Source organism: Rhinatrema bivittatum, chromosome 3, assembly GCF_901001135.1.
Source record: "Rhinatrema bivittatum chromosome 3, aRhiBiv1.1, whole genome shotgun sequence".
Lineage (NCBI taxonomy): Eukaryota > Metazoa > Chordata > Amphibia > Gymnophiona > Rhinatrematidae > Rhinatrema > Rhinatrema bivittatum.
Genome location: NC_042617.1, coordinates 148,455,392 through 148,478,016, shown reverse-complemented (window position 1 = coordinate 148,478,016; position 22,625 = coordinate 148,455,392). Strand labels below are relative to the sequence as shown.

The 22,625-nt window shown below is 42.8% G+C and overlaps 1 protein-coding gene across 1 annotated transcript in view; it reads left to right on the top strand.

Moving 5' to 3' along the window:
- The window catches only part of LOC115087101 (cysteine-rich motor neuron 1 protein-like), a 661,264-nt gene that overhangs the window by 400,654 nt on the left and 237,985 nt on the right, over window positions 1-22,625 (top strand). Inside the window, 1 exon segment of the mRNA XM_029593829.1 lies at window positions 6,760-6,942. Within this exon segment, the coding sequence (XP_029449689.1) occupies window positions 6,760-6,942 (183 nt within the window).

The window sequence follows — 22,625 nt, the reverse complement described above, 5'->3', positions numbered from 1 at the left end:
ACTGCATTAGGCTACGCCATCTCCCAGATGCAGAATACAGAAAACCTTTTGAATATGGGAACCCTGTAGTAACAGATAAATTTGCAGCATAGATTCAGTGAGAGAAATGGGCCACTTCTGGTTTTATTTGCTCCATTCATGTGCATGATTATTGAGCACTGGCAGTTCTGTACTCCAAATAGAAAAATATAGTGTTATCAGTGATTACTGGTAAGTGACTACACTCTTCGGCCAAGACGTGCAGCGCTTTTGAGTACTTAGTTCGAGCATATCTGCATTAATCTCTTCCATAGAATTTATTTGTTTATATTTATAGACACATATCTAGATATATTTAAAAACATCTATATTTTCAAATTATCATATAGGTGAATATGCACAGCTAAATGCTCTGAGCTTGTCTAGCTTCGACAGAAATGCAGTGTGAGTGTAGCAGTGCAGGTCACAGTCTGAATTTGAAACAAATCAGATGCAGCAGAAATCATTATGAGGTATTTAACATGCAGCATTTTTTCACCAAGTTGCGAATGTGTGTGTGTGTGTGTGTGTGTGTGTCTGTGTGTGTGTGTGTGTCTGTGTATTCTGGTGTATACAAATATACCTCATGCATATTCATTGTGCATATCCCAAAAGCCACACCAGTTGGCTTAAGAGCATTGATTTGGGAACCCTTGTTCTAGAAGTACAAAAGAACAGCATACACTGCACATGCAGCTATCTGTTGCTGTAAAGAACAATCTGGAAACTGATAGAAAATTGTATTTTTTCAGTTACAGAATATAGTTAATAAAGAGAGGAAAATTATGCTTTACATGTTTGAACACATGAATATTTTGAGGTTGTTATTGATAAACAAAAAAAAATGAACGTGTTATTTTGGATGAGTTACTTATGATATAGTATATATCATTTTGATATGGTAAGGCAGCAAAGATTCAGATATTTGGGGGGATAGGAGGCCTTATTTGTGAAAATAACCCAAAAATGACCCATAAACCTAGGAATTTGTTAAATTGCAGTTCACTGCTATTCAGCACCATGGTCAGCTCCTGTGACAGACAGACGGCCAGACAGCCATCTCAAAATCAATAGTACTTTTCAAATGTTTGAAATGTACTATAAAAAAAAAACAACCTAGTTTTTCTCAGAGGCACAACATGAAGCAAAACCCTTTTATAAAATAGTTGCTTTGTCTGTTGTCGCATAGAACCATAATATTATATGTTGCATTGTTCTTTGGGCACCAGTGAATGAGTGTTTGACATTTTCAAAGACTTCTGACCAGAAGTTTGCAACAGTACTATTTTTTTTTTCTGAATCTTGTGTTGTTACTGAGTCAGCTCTTATTTTATTAGCTGCCAAATTAATTTCTACTTGCTGAAAAATATCAACTCAGAAGATGGTTAATGAGATCTAATTCTTTTAATGTCACTTACAGAATATAATCAGTATTGTGGGCTAATGGCCTGCCTGCTCTGATCTCTGTTGCTTAACTTTGTCAGAGCGTGAACAGATTAGATAGTATAATGTGAGCTAACCTTCAGCAATATATGCTTTAATAAAAAGTGGTAAATGATGCCTTAGTGATGTTTTCATAATCTGAAATACAAATGAATGAAAGTACAATAAAATTGATTCGAATGTTTCTATTTTATAGGCAGAAATAGACTTGCCCAGATTAATTATTGGTACATACATAGTATATGAATTATTACCATGGGGCTGTCGACAATGAAAGTGCAACAGTCTTTGATGCTACAAAGTGAAAAATTTAGTGGAGGTAAAAATTGAAATACAATTGCAAGACAACAAAAAAAATGCTTTTGAGAGTTTTTTGATTAAACACTGCAAATTTCACCTCCAAAAAATGCTTCAAAACAGTAGAGTACAAAAACCTTTTTGAAGAAGCACCAGTCTTAAATGGCAGCAGAGAAAAAAATTAGTTCAGCTGTTATTGCAACAGTATTGCTGGAAAGGTTGTTACTCTTCCAAACTCACGGGCTCACTGTGCATCATTCACCAAGTATTATGAAACATTAAATTGCAATATATTTCTTCTTAATATCGGAAGAGTTCCAGTCAGATATCGATTTCAAAAACAAAGCGTTCAGTATAGCTTCCACAGTAAGGTGAGGTCTTAATTGTTACAGCGCTTTTCCACCGTTGCAATCAGAACATCAGATTTAACGCCATCCCCTGCACAGATCACCAAAATCTAGGAAACGTAACATAGCAGTGAGTTCAGAAGAGTAACACGCGGGAGGGTGGCCTCCTCCATGCACGGCGGGGGGGGGGGGGGGAGGGGAGAGAATTCTAAAAGGCCACGTACGGCGACAGGAGTCGGGCTTCCCCAGTTCCCTCCCAGTCCACTCCAATGAAGGAGCAGAATGGGAGGGAACTTCCCTATACCCCTACCTATCCTTCTTACCCTTTCCCCTCTCCTCCCTGACCCCTAACCCTTCCTGGTTTTTTTTTTTTTGTTTGTTTGTTTGATTACTTACTGCTCCTCGGGAGCAGAAGTAATCTCCATGCGTTGGCCGGCTCCAGCATGCGCTACCACGGGACAGCGTCAAATGGCGCTGTCCAGGCCCGCCCCTCCCTGCCCAGACTACCCCCTTCCCCCCCAGCTGGCGCCTTTTCAAAGGCCTGGCACGTTGGCGCGTAACCCCCATAATTCGTGTGCGCAGGGCTTTTCAAATGTACTTGTATCTGAATACATTTACCCACATATCAGGCAGGCAACTTTACAACAGTCCATTTCTCATGGTAAAGCACCACTTCACCTGTGGAAGTAACTTTGAAAATGACCCTCCCTTTGACTCATTGATTATGTCTATTGAAACGAAAGGTTAAAATGTTCCTGTAGAGTGGCACGATCGTGACAGCCATTGCATTCTTTGCTGTGGTCGGTCTGTCCAAAAACCATTCCAGGCATTCTTGTCTTAATCTAGAAGAGCAATGAAGGTGACAAGGGCATTTTTTAGATCAACAGTTCTCGGACTAAAGAAGCCTTTTCATAGAGGTTTGAGGCCATCTCTGACTGTATCATTCTGCTGTTGTAGCTCCAACTAGATCGGGCACTGCTTTGGGAGGGGGGCCTCTCCCCTACTCCTTGATTCTCCAAGGGCACTTCCCCCACGTGCTCCTCAGTTAAGCAATATGTTAGCATATACCTTTCATTTTTTGGTGAGGATATGCTAAAGATTGTTTTGCACATATTTTAGTTCATTCGCCCCAATATGTCCTTTTAGACACTAGAGTGCCTTTAGGGTTAGGGTGTTTTTTAAAATTATTTTTAAATAATGGATAGGTTTATCTTGTAGAGCTCTACTTGGGTGATGAGTATATTGTACCAGCACAATTTTAGTGCTGTGGTCAGCTACTAAGTATGATGCCCCCAGGAGACACTTCCCATGATTGTTTTACGTATAGCTAAATCATTAGTATAATTGCAACTGGATGAGTTTTCTGTGCACTATTAGGTTTTGTGTGTCCTCTGATTAACAATGGATGTGAATAAAGTTATGATAATTAAGTATTAGGAAAGTAATATGGCAGCGATATACTGCAGATTGTATGATTTTCACATTTAACCTATAGATTGATTTCCAGTTTGAAACATTTGTAAATCAGAACATTAGGGGCAAGGAAGGGCAGTGGGATAGTGTTTAAAGTCTAAGCCGTGACAATACTTGAACTCTGTTAACCAGCATAACAATTCACTGCCATTTTTTTTCACCAAACACCAAAATCTTTTAGGCAAGTATTTCTCAGAATTCATTTAAATATTACATGACACTTACTGTGGCCACAGTAACACCATTTACTGTGACTTGTGATTACGTAGCAGAAGACGTTTTCACACTATAAAGATGTTTAACATGTAATAAACATGTGCAGTGTGCTCCTTTTGTTCTCCATTTGTATTTATGTTATTTTATGTTGCTTGCTTTTTAGTTTATGGCTGTAGCATTTTAATATGCCTAGAGTTGGTGACAATGTGTAATATACATTTTTTAAAGTAAATAAATGCCTTTTTGCACATTAATTCATTGACCCTAAAATGCACAAAATCCATTAGTACATTTGTCTCAGAGTCTGGACCTTGAAAGGTTTTTTGAGATATAACTATTGACATCTTGCACTTGATTCAAAGGGTCCACCATGCTTTTTCTGGAAGACAGCAATTATTCAGTGTATTTTTCCATTGGGCTTTTTTTTTTTTATGGCAAAGAGGAAGTGTAAATCTTTCTACAGATATTCTTGTAACATAAAAATGAAAACAGTCTCATGGGGATGGCCTGTGATACAATAAAGAGATCAGCTACCACAGAACTTGGGCCATCACAAAGCTGATGCTTGACAGCGTTGGTCATTTGTCATCATAATGGATTTGAATAATGTGATGCTATAACAAATCTGTGGGGTACTGTGATCCCAAAGTAGGCCGCACAGATGCACAGGATATTGATAGAACTGAAGGAAGAAACAAGAAAGGACAGAGATTGAGAATCAGTGTAGTAATAGCCCTTGAGAGGTGTCAGAGTTAATAGCCTCTTTTAAAGTGTTACTTGCAGTTGCTGCTATTAAGCCAATATGCAACAGTTGGAAGCCAGTGTTGAACGCAGTGTTTCAGTGCACATTTCAACAGTGCTACCATACAACTGGCATAACAATGCTGTGATAATATCAGGCAACAAGGTGCCAGATTCATTGACGACCTTTTAAATACTGTGCTTCAAATGTTTCCAGAGAATGAGTTTGACCTGTAATCTAAGCAGTAAGTGTGTGATACCGATTATTGCCTGTGGACCTTATGATATCTTCATCCATAAGATATTGCCATGTCTTCTTCATGTCATTACCAGATGATTGCCAGAGTACTACCATGCATCAGATTTTGTGGGAAGAAATTTACAAAGATTCACGTAGTTTGGGAAGAGTCATTTGGCACTGATTGTCTTATTCATCCTATGTTCTGGAAGAAAGATTTGTGATCAGAGCTTGAATCTGAGTTTTGGGCTGCTGTTGCAATTGTAGTTGTATTTTCAGGTCTTGCTCGGTAGAGCAAGTTGCTGTACATTTTAATTTTTGCATGCACTAGAAAGCATAATTATAATATTTGAGTCTTCTTCCAAATGGAAAAGGATAGAATACAGCGAAGTTAAAGTAGCATGGACAGAAATCAGATGTAGCAAACCACTTGGTAGTTGCTAGTAGATAACAGTATTGCTCTCCATTACTTTGAGGCCTACATACTAAAATGAGATAAATTTCACAAAATCTTCTTGGCAAATAGTGCATGTTATTTGAGACTGCGTACACTGTTTTTCCTTTTAGCACATGAAGCAGATTTTAATACTAAACTTTCATGCCTACCTTTATGCTTATATAATTGTATTTATATTTACAGTTAATGATTTGCGGCAGTGCAAAATTATGCAATGCGCCTCATTAACTTAACTATTCACAGATAGTAAAAGTACATACGAAATTAGCTTCACAGGACTAATTTCGCAAAATTTTAACTACATCTCAGTGAGGCTTCTAAAGTGCACTATCGCGTTTCGCAAGTGATATTTTTCTAAGCATGGAAATGAGCCTGAAAGAAAAATATTGTGCACGCTTAGTCTACAGGAAACCTCACAAGAACTTTAATTCCACTTCACTGAGAAGGAGTCTGCAAAGTTTGCTGTAGAAAAAGCAAGCGCAGTATCTTTGTTTCAGGCTTATTTCCATGTTTAGAAAAGTAGCGCTCTCCAAATGTGATAGTGCATGCAAAAACAGGCACTTTAGTATATAAGGCCTCTTTCGAGCCTATTTACTAAAGTTTTTCTCCCATTTTGTATCTATGGGAAAAATGTTTAGTAAATAGGGTGCTATTGCAGCTGTTGTCGAATGTTAGCGAAAACTAAAGCTTTATCAAATCACAGATAAAATGCAGACACCAATTTAAAAAAGTCCACAGAATTCCACATGTTTTCCATCGTTGCCGATTTTTGTTGGCCCAAAAAGCCATGAAATCTAGAATTCTTTTTAGTGTGATGGGGGTGATAGATTGCTTCTAATTGGTCTGTTTCTGTGATCCTATCGGATAGCAGTTCACTGAATAATGTGCCAGTAAATGCACACCCCTCCTGTGCCATCAGTTTCTAAAGAGACATCCTCCTGGAATACTGAATGCAGCCCAATACTGATTAACCTTTTCTGCATCAGCAAGGCCAGTTGCAGAATCATCAGTGGATATCCTGCTTTTTGTCCAACTCAGTTTCTCTCTTGTTGTATGTTCCCTCATAAAGGGGTTTTAAGTATCAGATAAGTTCCTTTTTACAGGAAAAGTATTTTCATCTGAACCTCATTTCTTAACCACTCCTAGTAGGCCCATGTTGCCATCTACTGCCCAACAGCATCTGTCTTGTTCAAGCTAATCATTTATTTTTGTAACATAGCTTATAGGGCTTATTTTAAAAAACAATTATTTTAGTGGCAGAAAAAGTACTTTAAAAATGCACATATCTGAATGATGAACTCAAACCTAATTTAAGGGAAAGTGACTGCCTGGGGAACTCATTAGTAAAACCTGATTGTAATAATCCCTCCTATTGCTCGTATTTCACTAAAATGAATGAAAACTATCCATGAAGCATCCATTGTGATTCTCCTCCCGTATGCAGAATATTGGGTTGCGAGGGTAGTGACACGAAGTCCTCACTGGAACCACAGAATAGAGACTGTTCCTAACTCTGCGATTTCTTTCAGAAACAAAGCCAGCCTGCGTATTCAATGGCGTCGAGTACTATGATGGGGACATGTTCCGGATGGACGCCTGCCGCTTCTGCCGTTGCCAAGGTGGCGTCTCGATTTGCTTTGCCGCTCGGTGCGGTGAGCTGCGCTGCGACAGGTACTATGTGCCGGAGGGAGAGTGCTGCCCAGTCTGTGAAGGTAATCTGTTTAATAAGCATGCCGAACTCTAATTGCACTGATGTCGTCTCACACGATGACACGCTGTTAAACTTTTGTTTTTGGAGCTAGTGTGCCCGACATAGAGTGAGAGGACTGTGTTTTTCCAGTCAGACAGAAAGCTTTAAGCTTTTTAGTAGAGAGAGAATAGAGAAAAAAAATTTCAGATCCCCGTGCTGCGTTTCTCTCCTCTGGAACAAACAGACACTTCCTTTGTCATGATTTTAGAGTGAAGTGCTGTGTGCGTTTCATTTATTCTTTTCTCTTTTTCTCTCCTACTGTATGTCTCACTGCTCGTTCTTCATCTCTCACCTGTTCCCCAGCCTCTTGCCTTGTGTCTGTCTCGGGGGGGGGGGGGGGGGGTGTGACTTTTTTGCCTGCCCTCCAACCCACAAAAAGTGCACCTCTTGATTCTCTTTTGTGTTTCTTGTATCCCCATAAACTATTTTGTCCCCTGTCTCCCTTCTCTTTCCCCATCTCTGTCCAGCTCAACCTTATCTGAAGGCACTGATCAGCTTCTAAGGCAGTCGGTGTGTAGGTTGTGGTAAAGTCCTTCTCTGTGTGGGCAGTGAAAGACTCAGTCGCTTCCTGCCAGCCCCCAGTGCAAGAGTCCTGCTAATGTGCCTCAGGAGCTGGTTGGCCAGTTAGTGCAGTGATGCAGAACTGTCAGGTTAGGGTGAGAGAACAAAGCCTGTCTGCCAAAGCTTTCTTTCCACTTCTCCCAATCTGTTTATCTGTCTCTTGTGCCAGAGCGGAAGGTTTGACAGGTCACCCGCATTCCCTCTAAAGCCTCCTGGCACTCTCATGTAACTGGGCCACGTGGTTCTGTGTTGTTTTAGTCATTAGACTGAACTCAGGGAAAGAGAGATGTAGAAGCGGAAACATTTTATTGTCGGTTGTTGAGGTTACACCTCTCCCACAGACTTAATGGGGGTGATTTTCTAACCTGATTTTATGCCCGTAAATAGCCATTCTAAAATTAGCCCAAACTGGGTGCGCATAAAAGTAGGTGCGAAAAACCGGTTTTGGACGTGCTTTTACCCGCAGTGGGAAGAGGCGTTCCCAGGGGAGGGGGCAGGGGGGTGAGGAGTTGGAGCCGAGTTGAGACTTCCGAATATCATTTTCTATTTTAAAAAGGCTGTGCATAAGCGTACATGCAGAAGTTCTCCCCTGCGAAGATCAGGTGTAACGTTGTGCACGGTAATTTGTGTGCCCACCAGGCCACTTACTCAAACATGCTCTAAGCGAACATATGCACATAAGTTTGCTTTGAAATAATGTGGCATGAGATCTGCTTAGACAAGTTATAAAGTCTGTACACACAGGGAAGAAATTATCCTCCCTATGACGGAAACTTTTAAACAGTCGCGCAAGCACACATGTGCATGTGCTGGTTAGCTCGCACCCAAGGATTCGGCCATGTGTGCATGTTATAAAATAGCCTGACCGCATGCATATGTGCACGCAATTTTAAGTGGACACGCACCTATATGTTCAAATGTCGCTTCTACCACCTAAGTGAAGGGATATTAAAACACATGCAGGTCGATGCCATTACTAGTTTTACCAGTTTGTTTCCAGTTTGCCCAAGGAAAGGATAGGACTTCCAAATCCCCCTAGTTTATTAGCCTCCCTTCTCCTCATTATCCCTGACCCTTAAAACACTGCTGATGTGTTTAGTGTTTTTTTGTTTTGTTTTATGATTTACGTGCCATCCATAGCAGAAGTAAAGTTGCACTTACGTGCAAATTTCAAGGTGAAGTCCAGGAACGTCCTTGCCCCACCCAGACCTCGCCCACCCCTTTTATAGAACGTCATTTGTGCGCTTCACGGGATATACGTGCATACTTGGGCGGCTTTTAAAATCCACTCGGTGTGTGCCAGCCCAGCATATTCACATATCTCCCGTTTTGATGCGTGTCGGGCTTTTAAAATTCACCTTTATGAGTGTAAGGCAAGCACCATGATGGATGTCTGTCATCTCATGTGATCTGGATAACCTTATTTTCCAAGCTGTATAGAATGATTTTCATATAACAGAAATCTTTCATAGGACACACAGTATTATCTTAAACAAGCTGTGTGAAACACTCTGACACACTTACATGGTAACACAATCACTGTCAGCCGATAAAAGCCGACCGGTTCTGCCCATTTGTCTCAGTCTACCCTAGTAAACCAGGCTTAACCTCTAGCCAGCTCCCTCCTTTGCCCTTACTCCGCCTACCGTAACAGTCCCAAGCATGCTTGAATTCTAACCTCTGAGGGTAAGGTGTTCCAGGCTACCTGATTTCACATTCTTTACTATTGTAAAATTTCTGACTCGGGTATTGATCCATGCAGAAAAAACAACTTTTGCAGGGAGAACAGATCAAAATGTGCCTTTCATTACCGCCATTATCTTTCCTAGTTTGCCTGAAGTGTCAGTGCTATGCAATGGCTCAATGAGGGTCATAGTTTAGTGAGGCTTATTGTGATTTTCTATCGCTCTCTACACTAATTCAATTATTTTACCCCCTGGCTCTAAGAATCAATAGAAAAATAAATCTGAAGATAGTTGTTATGGGCAGACTTTAAACATGCTTCCAAGGGCATTCTGGTGATTTCCCCAAAACACTGTATAACCGAGCCCCATCCTTCTTCACACTGGAGCATCAGCTCACATGAGCCAAACCAGGAAAAGGAAGGTCTGAGTTTATTACAGATGCCCCGAGAAGGCGATATTCAGCAGTATGAGCAATGAAGTTGCCTGGATCATCAGCAGAACTGAACTAGCTTAAGTGATCCACTGACCATACCTGGCTAAAGTTTCCTCAATAACTTTAGGAAAGCGATTTTTCCAGTCAGATTTCCCTCAGTGGCCAAAGGTTAGCCGCCTGCCCCTGGAATCCCCCCGGGCGCTCTCTTTCTACTCAGCTAGATTCTGCCCAGGTAGCGAGTCCCTCCGATAAAATTTATCCAGGGAGCAGGGAGAAATTGTGAAATCTCGGTTTTGGGGGTAAAATTCCAAAAGTGAACCCGGACAAAGCCTTGTGAGTATCAACCCTCTGAGCAGAAACAGCAGAAGAAGCAGGAAAGGGCCCAGACTTCGTCAGAGATGACCAGAAAGAGAAGTTTACTAAATCTTAAAATGAAAAGCAAAAAAAAAAAAGTTTAAATTGAAAGCCAGCTCATACGAGAAACATCTCCTGCATCGGTGAGTGAAGACATTTTGTTGACTTTTAGGGGTACATCTCTATGAGATGAGGTTGTGGCACGACACTAGGAAATTGGGTGCATGGCTATCCTGTCGGCGAATCAGAGCTCTTTGGTAATGGCACCGCGCTGGCCTGGGTTATAACTTCATGAGCCTCATTACCTTAATGTGAGTTAGATCCATTATGAAATGTAACTTCTTCTTTTTCACTCCTGTCTGGCTAAATAAGTCAGAATCATAAAACTATGAAAACCAAAAAAAACCGATATTCATAAATAGGCCTACCTTATCCTATTTTTTACTGATCAGAACAAACACCTCCCTGTAATCGGAGACAATGCACTACAGTGTTTACTAAAAAAAAAAAAAAAAAAGTCAATATTACAGGATTTGACATTTCATAATCAAAGAAATTGGTCTTTCCTGTCAGAGCAGAACATCTACAATATATTACAGCTTTCTCTGCAAGAAATGTCAAAATAACTGGCAGGTAGGATAGCTGTGGACATCATGTACCTAACTTCACTAAAGCATTTGATACTGTGCGCTGAATAATAATAAAAAAAAACAAAAAAAAAAACCAGGAGTGAAAAAGAGAAAGCCCATAACTGTGTTGCTGATGGGCTCCATGAATCAAAAGAAAAGGTCAAATTTAAGTTCCAGGCAAAATAAAAGTGTTGAGAGTCTGCAAGTCACTTTCCCGTAGATTCATCGTTCTGCAGAATGATGAGTCATGAAAAAAAAAAGAGGTGGGGGTAAAAATGGGCTGCTGGCCACATCACGGCGCTGCGGTTTTGCCCACCGCACTGCAGCCGCGCCACACACTTTCGTACCCATAGCGCCACAGGAAAAGGTGGTATTATTTACCGCAGTGCTGCCGGTGATAATGTGGAAAGGGAAAGGAGGGGGTGCGCCACACATGCACACACACCTCAGGGGGCAGATGCATGGGAAGGGTTGTCTGGGATATGGCAGGATGACCAACGTCTGCGGAATCTCAAAACATTTTCCTGGCATGTTATCTGCCAGCCCTGGGAACTCTCTTTTCTCCCATTCATCATCGAAGGACCAGATATGCCCTCCTTCCCACTCAGGAAACTCTAAGGGGACACCCCCCCGCCCTCATGATAATTTGAAATGTTTGGGAGCCGTGCTCTATGGTATACATGTTTAGATCTTTAAGTTTGTCCCATATGCTTCAGAACGAAGACCACTAACAGTTTTAGTAGCCACCCTCTGGACCAGCTCAATCAGGTTTATATTCTTTTGAATATTCGGTCTCCAGAACCAAGGGACTTATACAGGGGCAATATCACCTCCATTTTTCTGCTTATCATTCCTTTCTGTATGCACTCAAGCACCTTTCTGGTTTTTAACGTCAACTTATCCACATTGGTTATGATCACCCCCAAATCCATTCTTGTTTCATTCATAGAAGGATTTCAACCCCTATGCTGTACTGCTTGCTTGTTTTTTTGCATCCCAAATGCATGACTCCACATTTTTTAGCATCAAATCTTAGCTGCCAGAATCTAGATCAGTTCTCAAGCTTCATCATAGACCTCCTCATGTTACCCATACCTTCCTGAGTATCTACACTGTTGCAGATTTTGATATCATCTGCAAAAAGACAAACCTTTTTCTTTTATTTTTATTTAAAAATACTTATATACCATGCCCTCCAAGGTACAATAAATACATACTTAAAACAATCTAGCAATTAAAATAAGCACAATAGAATTAAAATAAAATAGAATGAACATAAATACTGATTAAATAAAGAGGATAAAAGCAAAAATCGGACAAAGGTAAGGGGGGAGAGATAGAATACGGAGATAAAATGAGGAAGCACAGGAGTGGAAGAATAGAGTATTCTGGAAAAGCAAGATTGAAAAGATGGGTCTTCAGTGCCTTTTTTAATTCTTTGACATCAGAAATAAGACGGATTTGTGCTGGAAGAGTATTCCACATGATGGGGCCTGCAATAGAAAATGATCTTTCCCGGGTGATGACCAGCCTGGTATATTTTGGAGATGGTATATGAAGTAACATTTGGTTCTGAGATCTTAAAATATGCGATGGAGTATATAGATATAAGATGGAAGAAAGCCAGCAGGTTTTGTTATGGATTAGGTTATGGATGATGATAAGTAATTTGTATTGTAATTTTCAAAAGGAGTTACATGCGTAAATGTAGCTACTATTGTAGCAATTTTCAAAAGCCATTTACTCAAGTAAAGTGCACTTATGTGAGTAAATCCTATAGACAAGTCAATGGCATATATTGTAGCAATTTTCAAAAACCCACTTACTCAAGTAAAATGAATTTACTCCAGTAAACCTGGTTTTTACTCGAGTAAATGCTTTTTAAAATCAGGCCCTGTACGTATAGCAGCTACTTACACGCATATAGGGGGTAATTTTCAAAGGAGTTATGCGCATAAATGTAACTACTATTGTAGCAATTTTCAAAAGCCATTTACTCACGTAAAGTGCACTTATGCGAATAAATCCTATGGACAATTCAATGGCATATATTGTAGCAATTTTCAAAAGCCCACTTACTCGAGTAAAGTGCATTTACATGCGTAAAACCCAGATTTACGCATGTAAATGCTTTTTAAAATCAGACCCATAATGCTAATTTTTACACATGTAACACTTTTTAAATTACCCTTTAGATATTTTTGATGGGTTGGTCAGCCTGTACAACTAAAGGTATAGAGAGAGTACAGTATTGATAGGCTATGTAATCTCAGATGAAGAGCCATCCATCAATCAGCTTTATAACACTTTTTGTACTTATTCACTGTAGCTCTGACATGTTGTAAAACAGAAAATTGATATGTTACAAATATAATGCAGTACGTAATATTTCAGTAGTTAAATTTACAACAAAAGAATAAATCCTCAGGGTCATTATTGAAGAGGAGAATCTATGTGTGATTATCTCCAACAACATCAAGTGAAGAAAGATGATTCATGGCAGTTCTCAAAAAAGCAAAGAGGATCCTATGGTGCATAAAAAGCTATTGACAGCTGGAAACAAGAGGTGATGATACCAACTCATCCCTCCACACCTGGAATATTGCTCATAGTTTTGGACATTACCGAGGTCAATATTCAGTGGGTTTCTTCAGCTAAGCCGGACAAGCCCATGGTTTTGAATTTCTTGTCCCGGCTAAAACTTACCTGGATAAAAAAAAAGAGGCAGCAGGGAAGCATTACGGGGGCAAGGCTTAAACTTAGCTGGGTAGCGCCAGTATTCAGTATTACCTAACTAGATTTAGCTGGGTAGATCTGGTCATGGTGGAGAGCAGGATTAAATTTAACCAGGGAAGCTTAATTAAAATTTAACCCCAACCGGGTATATTTGTTGGGGACTTGTCTCCTGCTGAATATCTCGGCGAAAGCTAAGCTTACCCAGGTAAGTTGCCACTCGCCAAGTGTCTGAATATGGATCTCAACAGTAGAAAAATGGCAAACCAACAGTTGAGTGTGTTCCAAAGAGGGCCAGCAAAATGGTGGCCCTCTTTGAGACAGACTAGATAAACTATGCAGCTTAGGATACAGAAGATTAAGAAATGACTTGATCCTGCTTGACGAGATGTAAATCATGATTCTGTGAGGAACTATTTGAACATTTCTTTAATAGAAAAAACTAGGGCTTACAGAAGAAAAGTAAATGTCATCACTTCAAAATAAACTTGAGAAGATATTTCTTGACACAAAATTATTTGGCATTTGTAGTGAGCTCTCTAAAGGTATAGTTCAGGGCTGGACAACTCCAGTCCTGGAGTGCCACAAACAGGTCTGGCTTTCAAGATATCCTCGATGAAAATGCATGAGGTATATTTGCATGCACTGCCTCCAATGTCTGCAAATATATCTCATGCATATCTATTGTGGATGTTCTGAAAACCAGACCTGTTTGTGGCGTTCCCGGACTGGAGTTGCCTACCCCTGATGTAGTTAGTGCAAAAGCTGCTTTAAAAGTGGGAGTGATAAGTTTCCTCTAGCACATAGGATCACCGGATATCAGGACTGAATTATTTTGTTAGTCTCAATTGGTTACACACTTCCTTCCATCTAAAACTGGAAATTGTTCATATTGTACAGTATTTACATTTTCTCATTTATATACCTGTATGAAAATTAGTAGACTTGTGTACAGACTCCTAGTGAAAACTGAACAAGAAGCCACTGATACAGTTTTTTTTTTAATGTAAGCATGTATCTTTTTTCTTTATGCTTAGGAATTAAAAAAAACAATTAGTTTTATATGTAGTAATACTAATGAATATATAATTAGGACTTTGGTGTTCATTAGGCAGGGTGAGGCGGTCACCTCAGGTTGTTAAATTTTGGGGCAGCAGTAAGTGCACTCAAAAACGCCTCTGCCCTGAGGAGAGAGGCCCAATGAGGCTGCTGAATGAGCCCCAACCCACTGACAGCCAAAGAAATAAGGAAAGGCCCAGCAGGACTGCTAGTGGAACTCAAACCTATAGTGGCCGAAGGAGTAGCAAGTGCCTCGAGGCGGAACCCAACCCGCAAGAAGACGAAGAAGCAAAGAAAGGCCCAGCGGCACCACCGGCAGAGCCCAACTCGCCGGCAGCCAAAACAAACAAGGAAAGGCCCAATGGCGCTGCTAGTGGAGCCCAACCCACCAGTGGCCAAAGAAGAAAGGAGAGGCCCAGCGGGGCTACTGGAGGAGCCCAGCTCACTGGCGGCTGAAGAAATAAGGTGAGGCCCAGCAGGACTGGAGGCAGCTGAAAAAGGAGTGAGAGGCCCAGGTGTGACTGAGAATGGATGTGTAAGAGAGAGTGAATGTGTGACTGAGAGTGACTGTGTAAGAGTGAGAGAGCGAGTATGTAACAGAGTACATGTGTAAGAGTAAATGTACTCTTGTAACAGTGTATGATTAAGAGTGAGAGCAAGCATGTGTGTGAGTGTGAGAGTGAGTGAGCGAATGTGAGTATTGTAAGAGTGAGTATGTAAGCAGGGGACGGTTCTATAATGAAGCAAGGTGAGGCGGCCGCTTCAGGTGCCAAGATTTTCAGGCAGCAAAATTGCCCCCTGAAACCTTCCTGCCACAGCCCCCTCTCCCTTCATTCAGGCAAACTCTGCCAGCAAAAAAGAAGAGTTTTCCCTGCAACCAGCAGGCAGTCAGCCACTCCTCAAGGCCAGCCCTCGGCTGCATCCATCCATCTAGCCCTTGCTTCTTCCCCCTTCTACGGGACTAATCTGAAACAGCCAGCCCGTCTCCCTCCCTCCCTTCTTTACAGATCAGATATCAAGTTCAGCTCCCTCCCTTCCCCGAGCGGCTGTAGGTGGGCGAGGAGGCTCCACTGACCAGGTCAGTCTCATTCTCAACCAACAGGGGGCCCGGGCCCTGTGGCTGCGCTCTCCGCTCCCTCCCTCCTCCATGCCCCTGTCTCACACGCTTGACCTGGTGACTCCCCTGGCTGCCGGCAAGATTTATGAATCCGCGGGAGGGAGAGGAGAGGCGCTGGTGGCAAGACAAGCCACAGGGGCATGGAGGGGAGGATGCAGCAGCCACAACAAGCACAAGACTCAGGAAGGGGGAAGCAGATAAGGGGAGGCAACAGGAAACTCTGGGATTGGGGGGAAAGGGTGGGAGAGCCGGCATAAAGGGAGGGGAAGAGGGCAAGAACTTGGAGACTGCGTTGAGAGAGAAGGTAGGGATCGGGGTCCCTGAGCTGGAGAGGGGGGGAAACAGCAGCAACTTAATGATTGAGTGGGCAGGGAGTAAGAGTATGTTGGATGGTCTAGGGGAAGTGACATGGGGGGTGGAGAGGTGTCCAGAGATGATGTGGAGAAGTGTGAAAGGAGTGAGAGACAGAGGAAAGGGATGGTCTGTGAAGGTGGTGAGGGGCTAGGGTGCAGGTGGCAGAGGAGTAATGGGAGGCTGGGTAGAAGGTAAAAGAGAGAAAGGTGAGGGATGTGTGACAGGAAAGGATATGGGGCTGGTGAAGTAAAGCGAAGCATAGGAAAGTAGTTGTCGGCTAACGAGCTGGTTAGTGCAGAGTAAGGCTGTGCAGCCAGCAAAATCTAATTTTTTTTTGTTTGGGGGATTTTTCCATGTCTTTTTTCTGTTTCTGTTTGTTGTAGTGTGCACTCAAAAATTAGCAAGCACTAGAAAATTAAATGTGCATTAATCAAAATGAACTGAGAAACGACAGCACATCCCGGGCTTTAGTCTATAAAACTATTATTGAAAGTGTGGTTTTTTGCAGTGAATACCTACAAAATATGTTATATATGTTTTTACTTCAGAAGATTGTACTTTGCCTATTTTCCGTATGCAATCTGCCTTTTTAGGTTGGGGAAGTTAATACATTTTAAAATGGAAAAGAATGCACACATTTATTTATGTGGAGAGGGGAGGGAAGGGGTAATGAAAGGCTGTAAGGTTTATCTAGCGCATCTAATACCCTTGTATCAGCTCTAAGTGAGAATGTGTCACACTCCCTCCATTCACCAACCTCTCACTCCCCCGGGGGCAGATCCTAGAGAAAAGTAAGAAGCATGCAATAGGAAATGGAAGAGTTCTATTTTAGATCAGGAGGTGATTTCACCTGCACCAGGCCATGGGGAGAGGGGGAGGGGGGGTATTTCATCCTTCGCCTCAGGCAGCAGATTGCCTTGAGCTGCCCCTGTATGTAAGAGTGTTGAGTGAGCATATGTGAGTATATAAGAGAGAGAGAATATAAGTAAGCATGAGAGAGATTGAATGTGTGTATTATAGTGTGTGTGTGTGTATGAGAGAGAGAGGAGAAAGTTTGCAGGCCATTCCTAACCCCTCACTAATTCAGAGTGACTGGAAATCAAAAGTTCCTGGGTATGGAGAGTGAGGAATTTTTTTAAATCTTTATTAGTTTTAATTACTGAGTGTTATTTGATGTGTCTGCTGTTTTGAAATATTTTATTGGTGCTTAGGAATTTTGTTTTAAGTTTTATATTAGTTTTGAATTATTGCATGATTCTATTCATCAGCTGTTTTGAATTATTCATTCTTTTTATTAGTATGGTTTGCTATAATGATTGATGTTTTATATTTCTTGATTTTATTGTTTAATGTTTTATGAGGATTGATGAAATTTCTGCTTTTCCATTGTAGTTCTACATTCAGGGTCTGGCTTGTTTCAGTTTCCAGTTTTTGTCTGCATGTTTCTGTTTATACTTTATGGTCTCTTTATTCTGTATTTGGTGATGGTCTATCAATGTTCTGTATGTGTGACTGAGGTGATGTATTCTGCTAGTGTGTAGTTTCTGTGTTGGGATCTACAACAGCCTGTCTTATTCTGCTTTCTTAATAAGAGGTGTATTTGTGTTTTAGGCCCTGGTGTAATATAGACAGTGCTGTTTGGGTTTGGGAGATTTACTATATTGAAAGTATAATTCAGTTTACTCATGGCTTTCTGAGGGCCTCACTCTACCCTTGTTATAATAAACCAAATACCATGTAGGTACCAAGTGTCTTTTTTGCTATTTTTGCAGGGTTTTCTGGTTAGCACCGCAGTAGTGCATATAAATATAATATATGTGTTGTTGTGAGATTGTTATTTGAGAAGACTGTACTTTGTCCTTTTTCATGTAAAATCTATTATAAATGCATAACTTTTAATCATGTGTAGAGAGGGCTGGAGGGGGGGGGGCATGCAAGGTTCGTCTAGGGTACCTAATATCCTTGCATCATCCCTGAGAGAGGGAACTAGACTGTATTGAAATGACATGCACATACTCCCACCATTCACCCATCTGCCACTTCCCCACGGGACAGATGATAAGGAAGGATGGGAATCCGGCGATATTTTTTATGTATGTATTTATTTATTTATTTATTCACTTTTATATACCGACATTCGTGTTAACTTCATGTCGGTTTACAGGACAGATCAAATACAGACCAAATCATTGAGGAGTGTGGAAGGCTTTCCAGCTTTCCTAGAAATATTATCACTGTCACTGTATTTGCCACTTATCTGGGAATCTTGACCCCTGCCTCCTCCCTTCCCCAGCATTTCAAAGCACTGAAAGGGACTCCAGCTCAGCCAAATTCCAAGGGTGGGGACCCCTCTGCCTTGACTCACTTACAGGTCGATACAGTTATGCCGCGTTAGAAAGAGTGCGGCAGTGCCAGGCGCACCCTCGTTCCCCGCATACACAGTTCTCTTCACCTACCGCTCGATACTCTCTTCAAATTGCATGCAAATGCATGCCGCGCCTGCGAAGCGTTAGGCGAAGGTTAGGCCCGCGCAACCCATTTTACTGTATAGAGCGCCTATACAGTATCCTGGGTGCGCGGGCCTAACGCTTCACGGCCACGCTGGTATCTGTCATTTCAAATGTCATTTCAAATGACATTTGAAATGACAGGTACCAGGAAGTGGACAGTTATGTTCTCCGATGCTCGGAAAACTTTCCCCCAGCCCCCGCTCACCTGCCCTGGCCGCATCCGGTCTCCGGTGCAGCCCCAGTCCTATCCCCTCCTCCCGAAGCAAAAAAAAAACCGAAAAAGTAGCAAGAGAGCGAGGGGAGAGACGGGCAATGCTAGTCCCTTCTCCTCTCCTCCCGAAGCAGGGCGCGAAAAGCAGCCTTGCTCCGGGAGAGGGGGGGGGCAGTTTAAAGCAACGAAGCGACTTACTTTTGCAGCCCCCCCCCTCCGGACATCGGCGACGACCACGGCTCCAGCCTCCAGCTGTCAGACAGACGCATCGCACGTGGGAAAGCGGCCCCTATGCGTGCAATTGGCTGCTCAAGACGTGACGTCACGACGTTTGGCGTCACGGCATGTGACGTCACGTCTTGAGCAGCCAATTGCACGCATAGGGGCCGCTTTCCCATGTGCGATGCGTCTGTCTGACAGCTGGAGGCTGGAGGCAGGAGCCGCGGTCGTCGCCGATGTCCGGAGGGGGGGGGCTGCAAAAGTAAGTCGCTTCATCGCTTTAAACTGCCCCCCCCCCCCTCCCGGAGCAAGGCTGCTTTTCGCGCCCTGCTTCGGGAGGAGAGGAGAAGAGACTAGCAGGCCCGAGCCTAGGATTGCCCGGTCGTCGTCACTGATGTCCGGAGGGGGGCTGCAAAAGTAAGTCGCTTCGTCGCTTTAAACTGCCCCCTCCTCCCGGAGCAAGGCTGCTTTTCGCGCCCTGCTTCGGGAGGAGAGGACAAGGGACTGGCAGGCCCGAGCGTAGGATTGCCCGTCTCTCCCCTCGCTCTCTTGCTACTTTTTTTACGGGGTTTTTTTTTTTTTCTTCGAGAGGAGGGGACAGGACTGGGGCTGCACCGGAGACCGGACGCGCCACGGCAGGTGAGCGGGGGCTGGGGGAAAGTTTGCTGCCTACCCTTACCCCTGCCTCTAACGCAGGGGTAAGGGTAGGCGGTAAGTTAGCAGGGTAAACGCGCGGCAAAATGGCAGGGTAAAAAAGCGATAGTCGGGGCGCGCGTTACTGTATGGGAGGGAATAGCTAATTCGCTCGTTTACATTTAATATACATGCCGAGTGCGGAAAGGGTTACCCGGGGATTTTAAGAGGCGGTAGGGATGAGTTAAAGGGGATAGTGTATCGCGGGAAGGGCTAACGCGGCCGGAAAGTGAGTAGAAGGCGAGTTAGGAGCAGGGTAACCGCGGCCGCACTTTACTGTATAGATCTGTTGGTGATTTGACCTGCACCGTGCCATCTCAGTCCCCGCCACAGGCAGCAGATTGCCTTGAGTTGCCCTTGTTGGTGTTAAATATCTTGCACAGCTTTTCCTTACAGCAAGACAAACCAAAGGCAGATCTGTAAATCACTTTAGATCTCTTGTTATGCTGTGCTTCTATACTGCCTTCCTTAAACCAAAGTTCAACCCAAAGTCATTTACAGAATAATCAAATACACACAAATAAGTATCTTGCCCCAAAATAAGGAACACCAGCCCACTGTTTCCTTGGGTAGCTGAAGCAGCTTCCTCTTCCCCTTTTTGTGAAGGTATGCTTTCTCAAAGGGGGCCAAGCTGCAGCCAAGGTAGAAACATTCTGGAATGGGGAGAGAAGCAGCACTTCCTGAAGCTGTAGTACTTGGAGCTTATCTTAACTTATCACTGTTTAGGGAATATTTTATTTATGTATTCATTTTGATTTCTTACCCATCTTTCCAATAGTGCTCAAGGTGCGGTAAAACTAAAAACATAAAAACAATGCAAATATCATACACGTGACATAATCAACCACATTATAAAATAAAAAGAGCTCTATTAGAACTCACTAAAACAGGCTTATTAATAAATCAAGAACCTCCCAGGAAATGTAAAGCCACATTAAATAAACTAAGATATATCCCTTGCTACAGTATATGCACTATAAGTTGGCAAAATGTCTGTTGCTTTATTTTTGTACACCCAAGGGTCTAATTACTAAAGAGTGTTAATACATTAATGAACATTGAATGCTTGCATTAGCACATTAAACTGCTTCATTAATGGTATTCCCCACTGATTATGGTTAATGTAAAAAAAAAAAATCAGATTATCACTACAAATATTTTAATAAGCTTCACATACAAATTCATGCAAAGCAGCTCATTTAATATTAATCTTCATTACTGAAAATCATGTTAAGCCACACAATTTGCTTTACCTGTTGCGCCCTTGGCCTGAGGTTGGGTTGACGCAACCCGCAGGGCAAGCCCTATGGGTCCCCACCATCGGAAGGCGGAGCAAGCTAAGAGACAGAGGCCGACTGGAGCTTCGCCAATACCAGCCCATGTTCCCCGCAGATTGAGCCCTTGGGTACCGGGGCCGGCTGGTCTTAGGTGGGCCTCCATGTGACAACTCCCAGTTGGTGAAGACAAGGGAAGGCCAAGGACCAGCAGAGGATTCAGAGGACCAAGGATGGTCCAGATGTGGCAGGGTTCCAGAGACCTGGACACCGACAGGAACAGGGTAGAACAGGAGGCATCCAGGTAATGATAGGCCGAAGCCTGAGAGGCCAAGTCCGTAGGATACTGAAGAAGAGTACTAGGCAAGCTGGAGTCAGGGCAAGCGGCAAGCAAGCAAGGTACCAGGAATAGCGCAAGGGTCAGAGCCAGGAGATGAGTAGAAGCGTAGGCAAACGAAGCAGAGGTCAATACCAGAGGATCGGTCCAAGCGGAGTCCATCGTAGCAGAGGTCAATACCAGAGGGTCAGTCCAAGGATCAAGAAGGAGACGAAGGGACAAACAGTAAAGGAGCCAGGAACAATAACAGGAACAGGAATCAGGAACAATGGGCAACGAGCACGAACAAACGTGGAGACCTGTTGCCAAGGCAGGGAACAAGTGGCTGGGCCCTGCCTTATATACAGAGGCCCTCCGTACTTTCCCACTGAGGCCCCTTTAAGAGAGTGAGAGTTGCATGCGCATGCACCTAAACCAGGGCCTGGAGGAAGCAGGATGGCGGCATCACTCTGCGGCCCACACGGGGAGGCCCGCTAGGCGCAGTGAGGAACCGCGGAGGAGTCAGAAGCGGCAGAGGAAGCTGCAGGCACTTGGGGACAGAGGTGGCTTCCCACCGCCGCAAGCGAAGGTGAACCATGGTTTACAGCTGGATTCCTGGGGTGAGTAGGCCCGAGCACATTTCCTGGGAGGCTGGGACACGTAACATTACCCCACCCAGTAATGCAAAAATGTATCTATTTCTTGGGAGGTGTAGTAACATTTTTGCATTAGCATCTTCTTGCCTCAGTCGAGATAGTCATTTGAAGGGGTACGCATTGGAAGCGGGGAACGGGGGTTGCGGATGGGAGGTTCCTAGCTACACAGAGTATTTCACACTTTAGTATATTGGGCATAGGGAAAATAATTTTAAAAGAAATGCGTGCGGCGATATATACGTGTACATGTGGCCACCCATAAGTTTACCATAGTATTTTATAACATGTGTATCTCATATGCGCATATTACAAAATATGTGCATGTTTACCCCGCAACATAATCATCTATGTAGGCCAATGTACAAATGCATGCAATGCATTGAAACCACATATCTTAAAGCATTGAGTGCATGTACTTTACCCACCTATTTTTTAAATTTGCATGCATATATTTTACATGCGAAAATAAAGTAAGACTTACTTGCGTGAGTTGGTATTTACATGCGTAAATCGGTATATTTTAAAATATACTCGCATGAGTAACTAATTAGTCCACTGGTTTGTCCAGTCCTTCTCCAGGTCTTCAGGACCCTCCTGGTTCTTCAGCCTGAACTCCCCTCAGTTCATCCAGACCTCCCACTCAGCCAGTAGTATACAATTAACAAGTTTGATCTCACTTAGGCCAGGTAATCAGCGGGTGTAAAAATGTGCAAGTAAATTGGAAAATGTATGTGCTATTTTAAAAGACCACCCCCTTTTTTACATGTATATGTGCCATGAAAGTGAAAATACATGCATATTATGGATATTTACACAATACGGAATACGCGTAATTTTTATG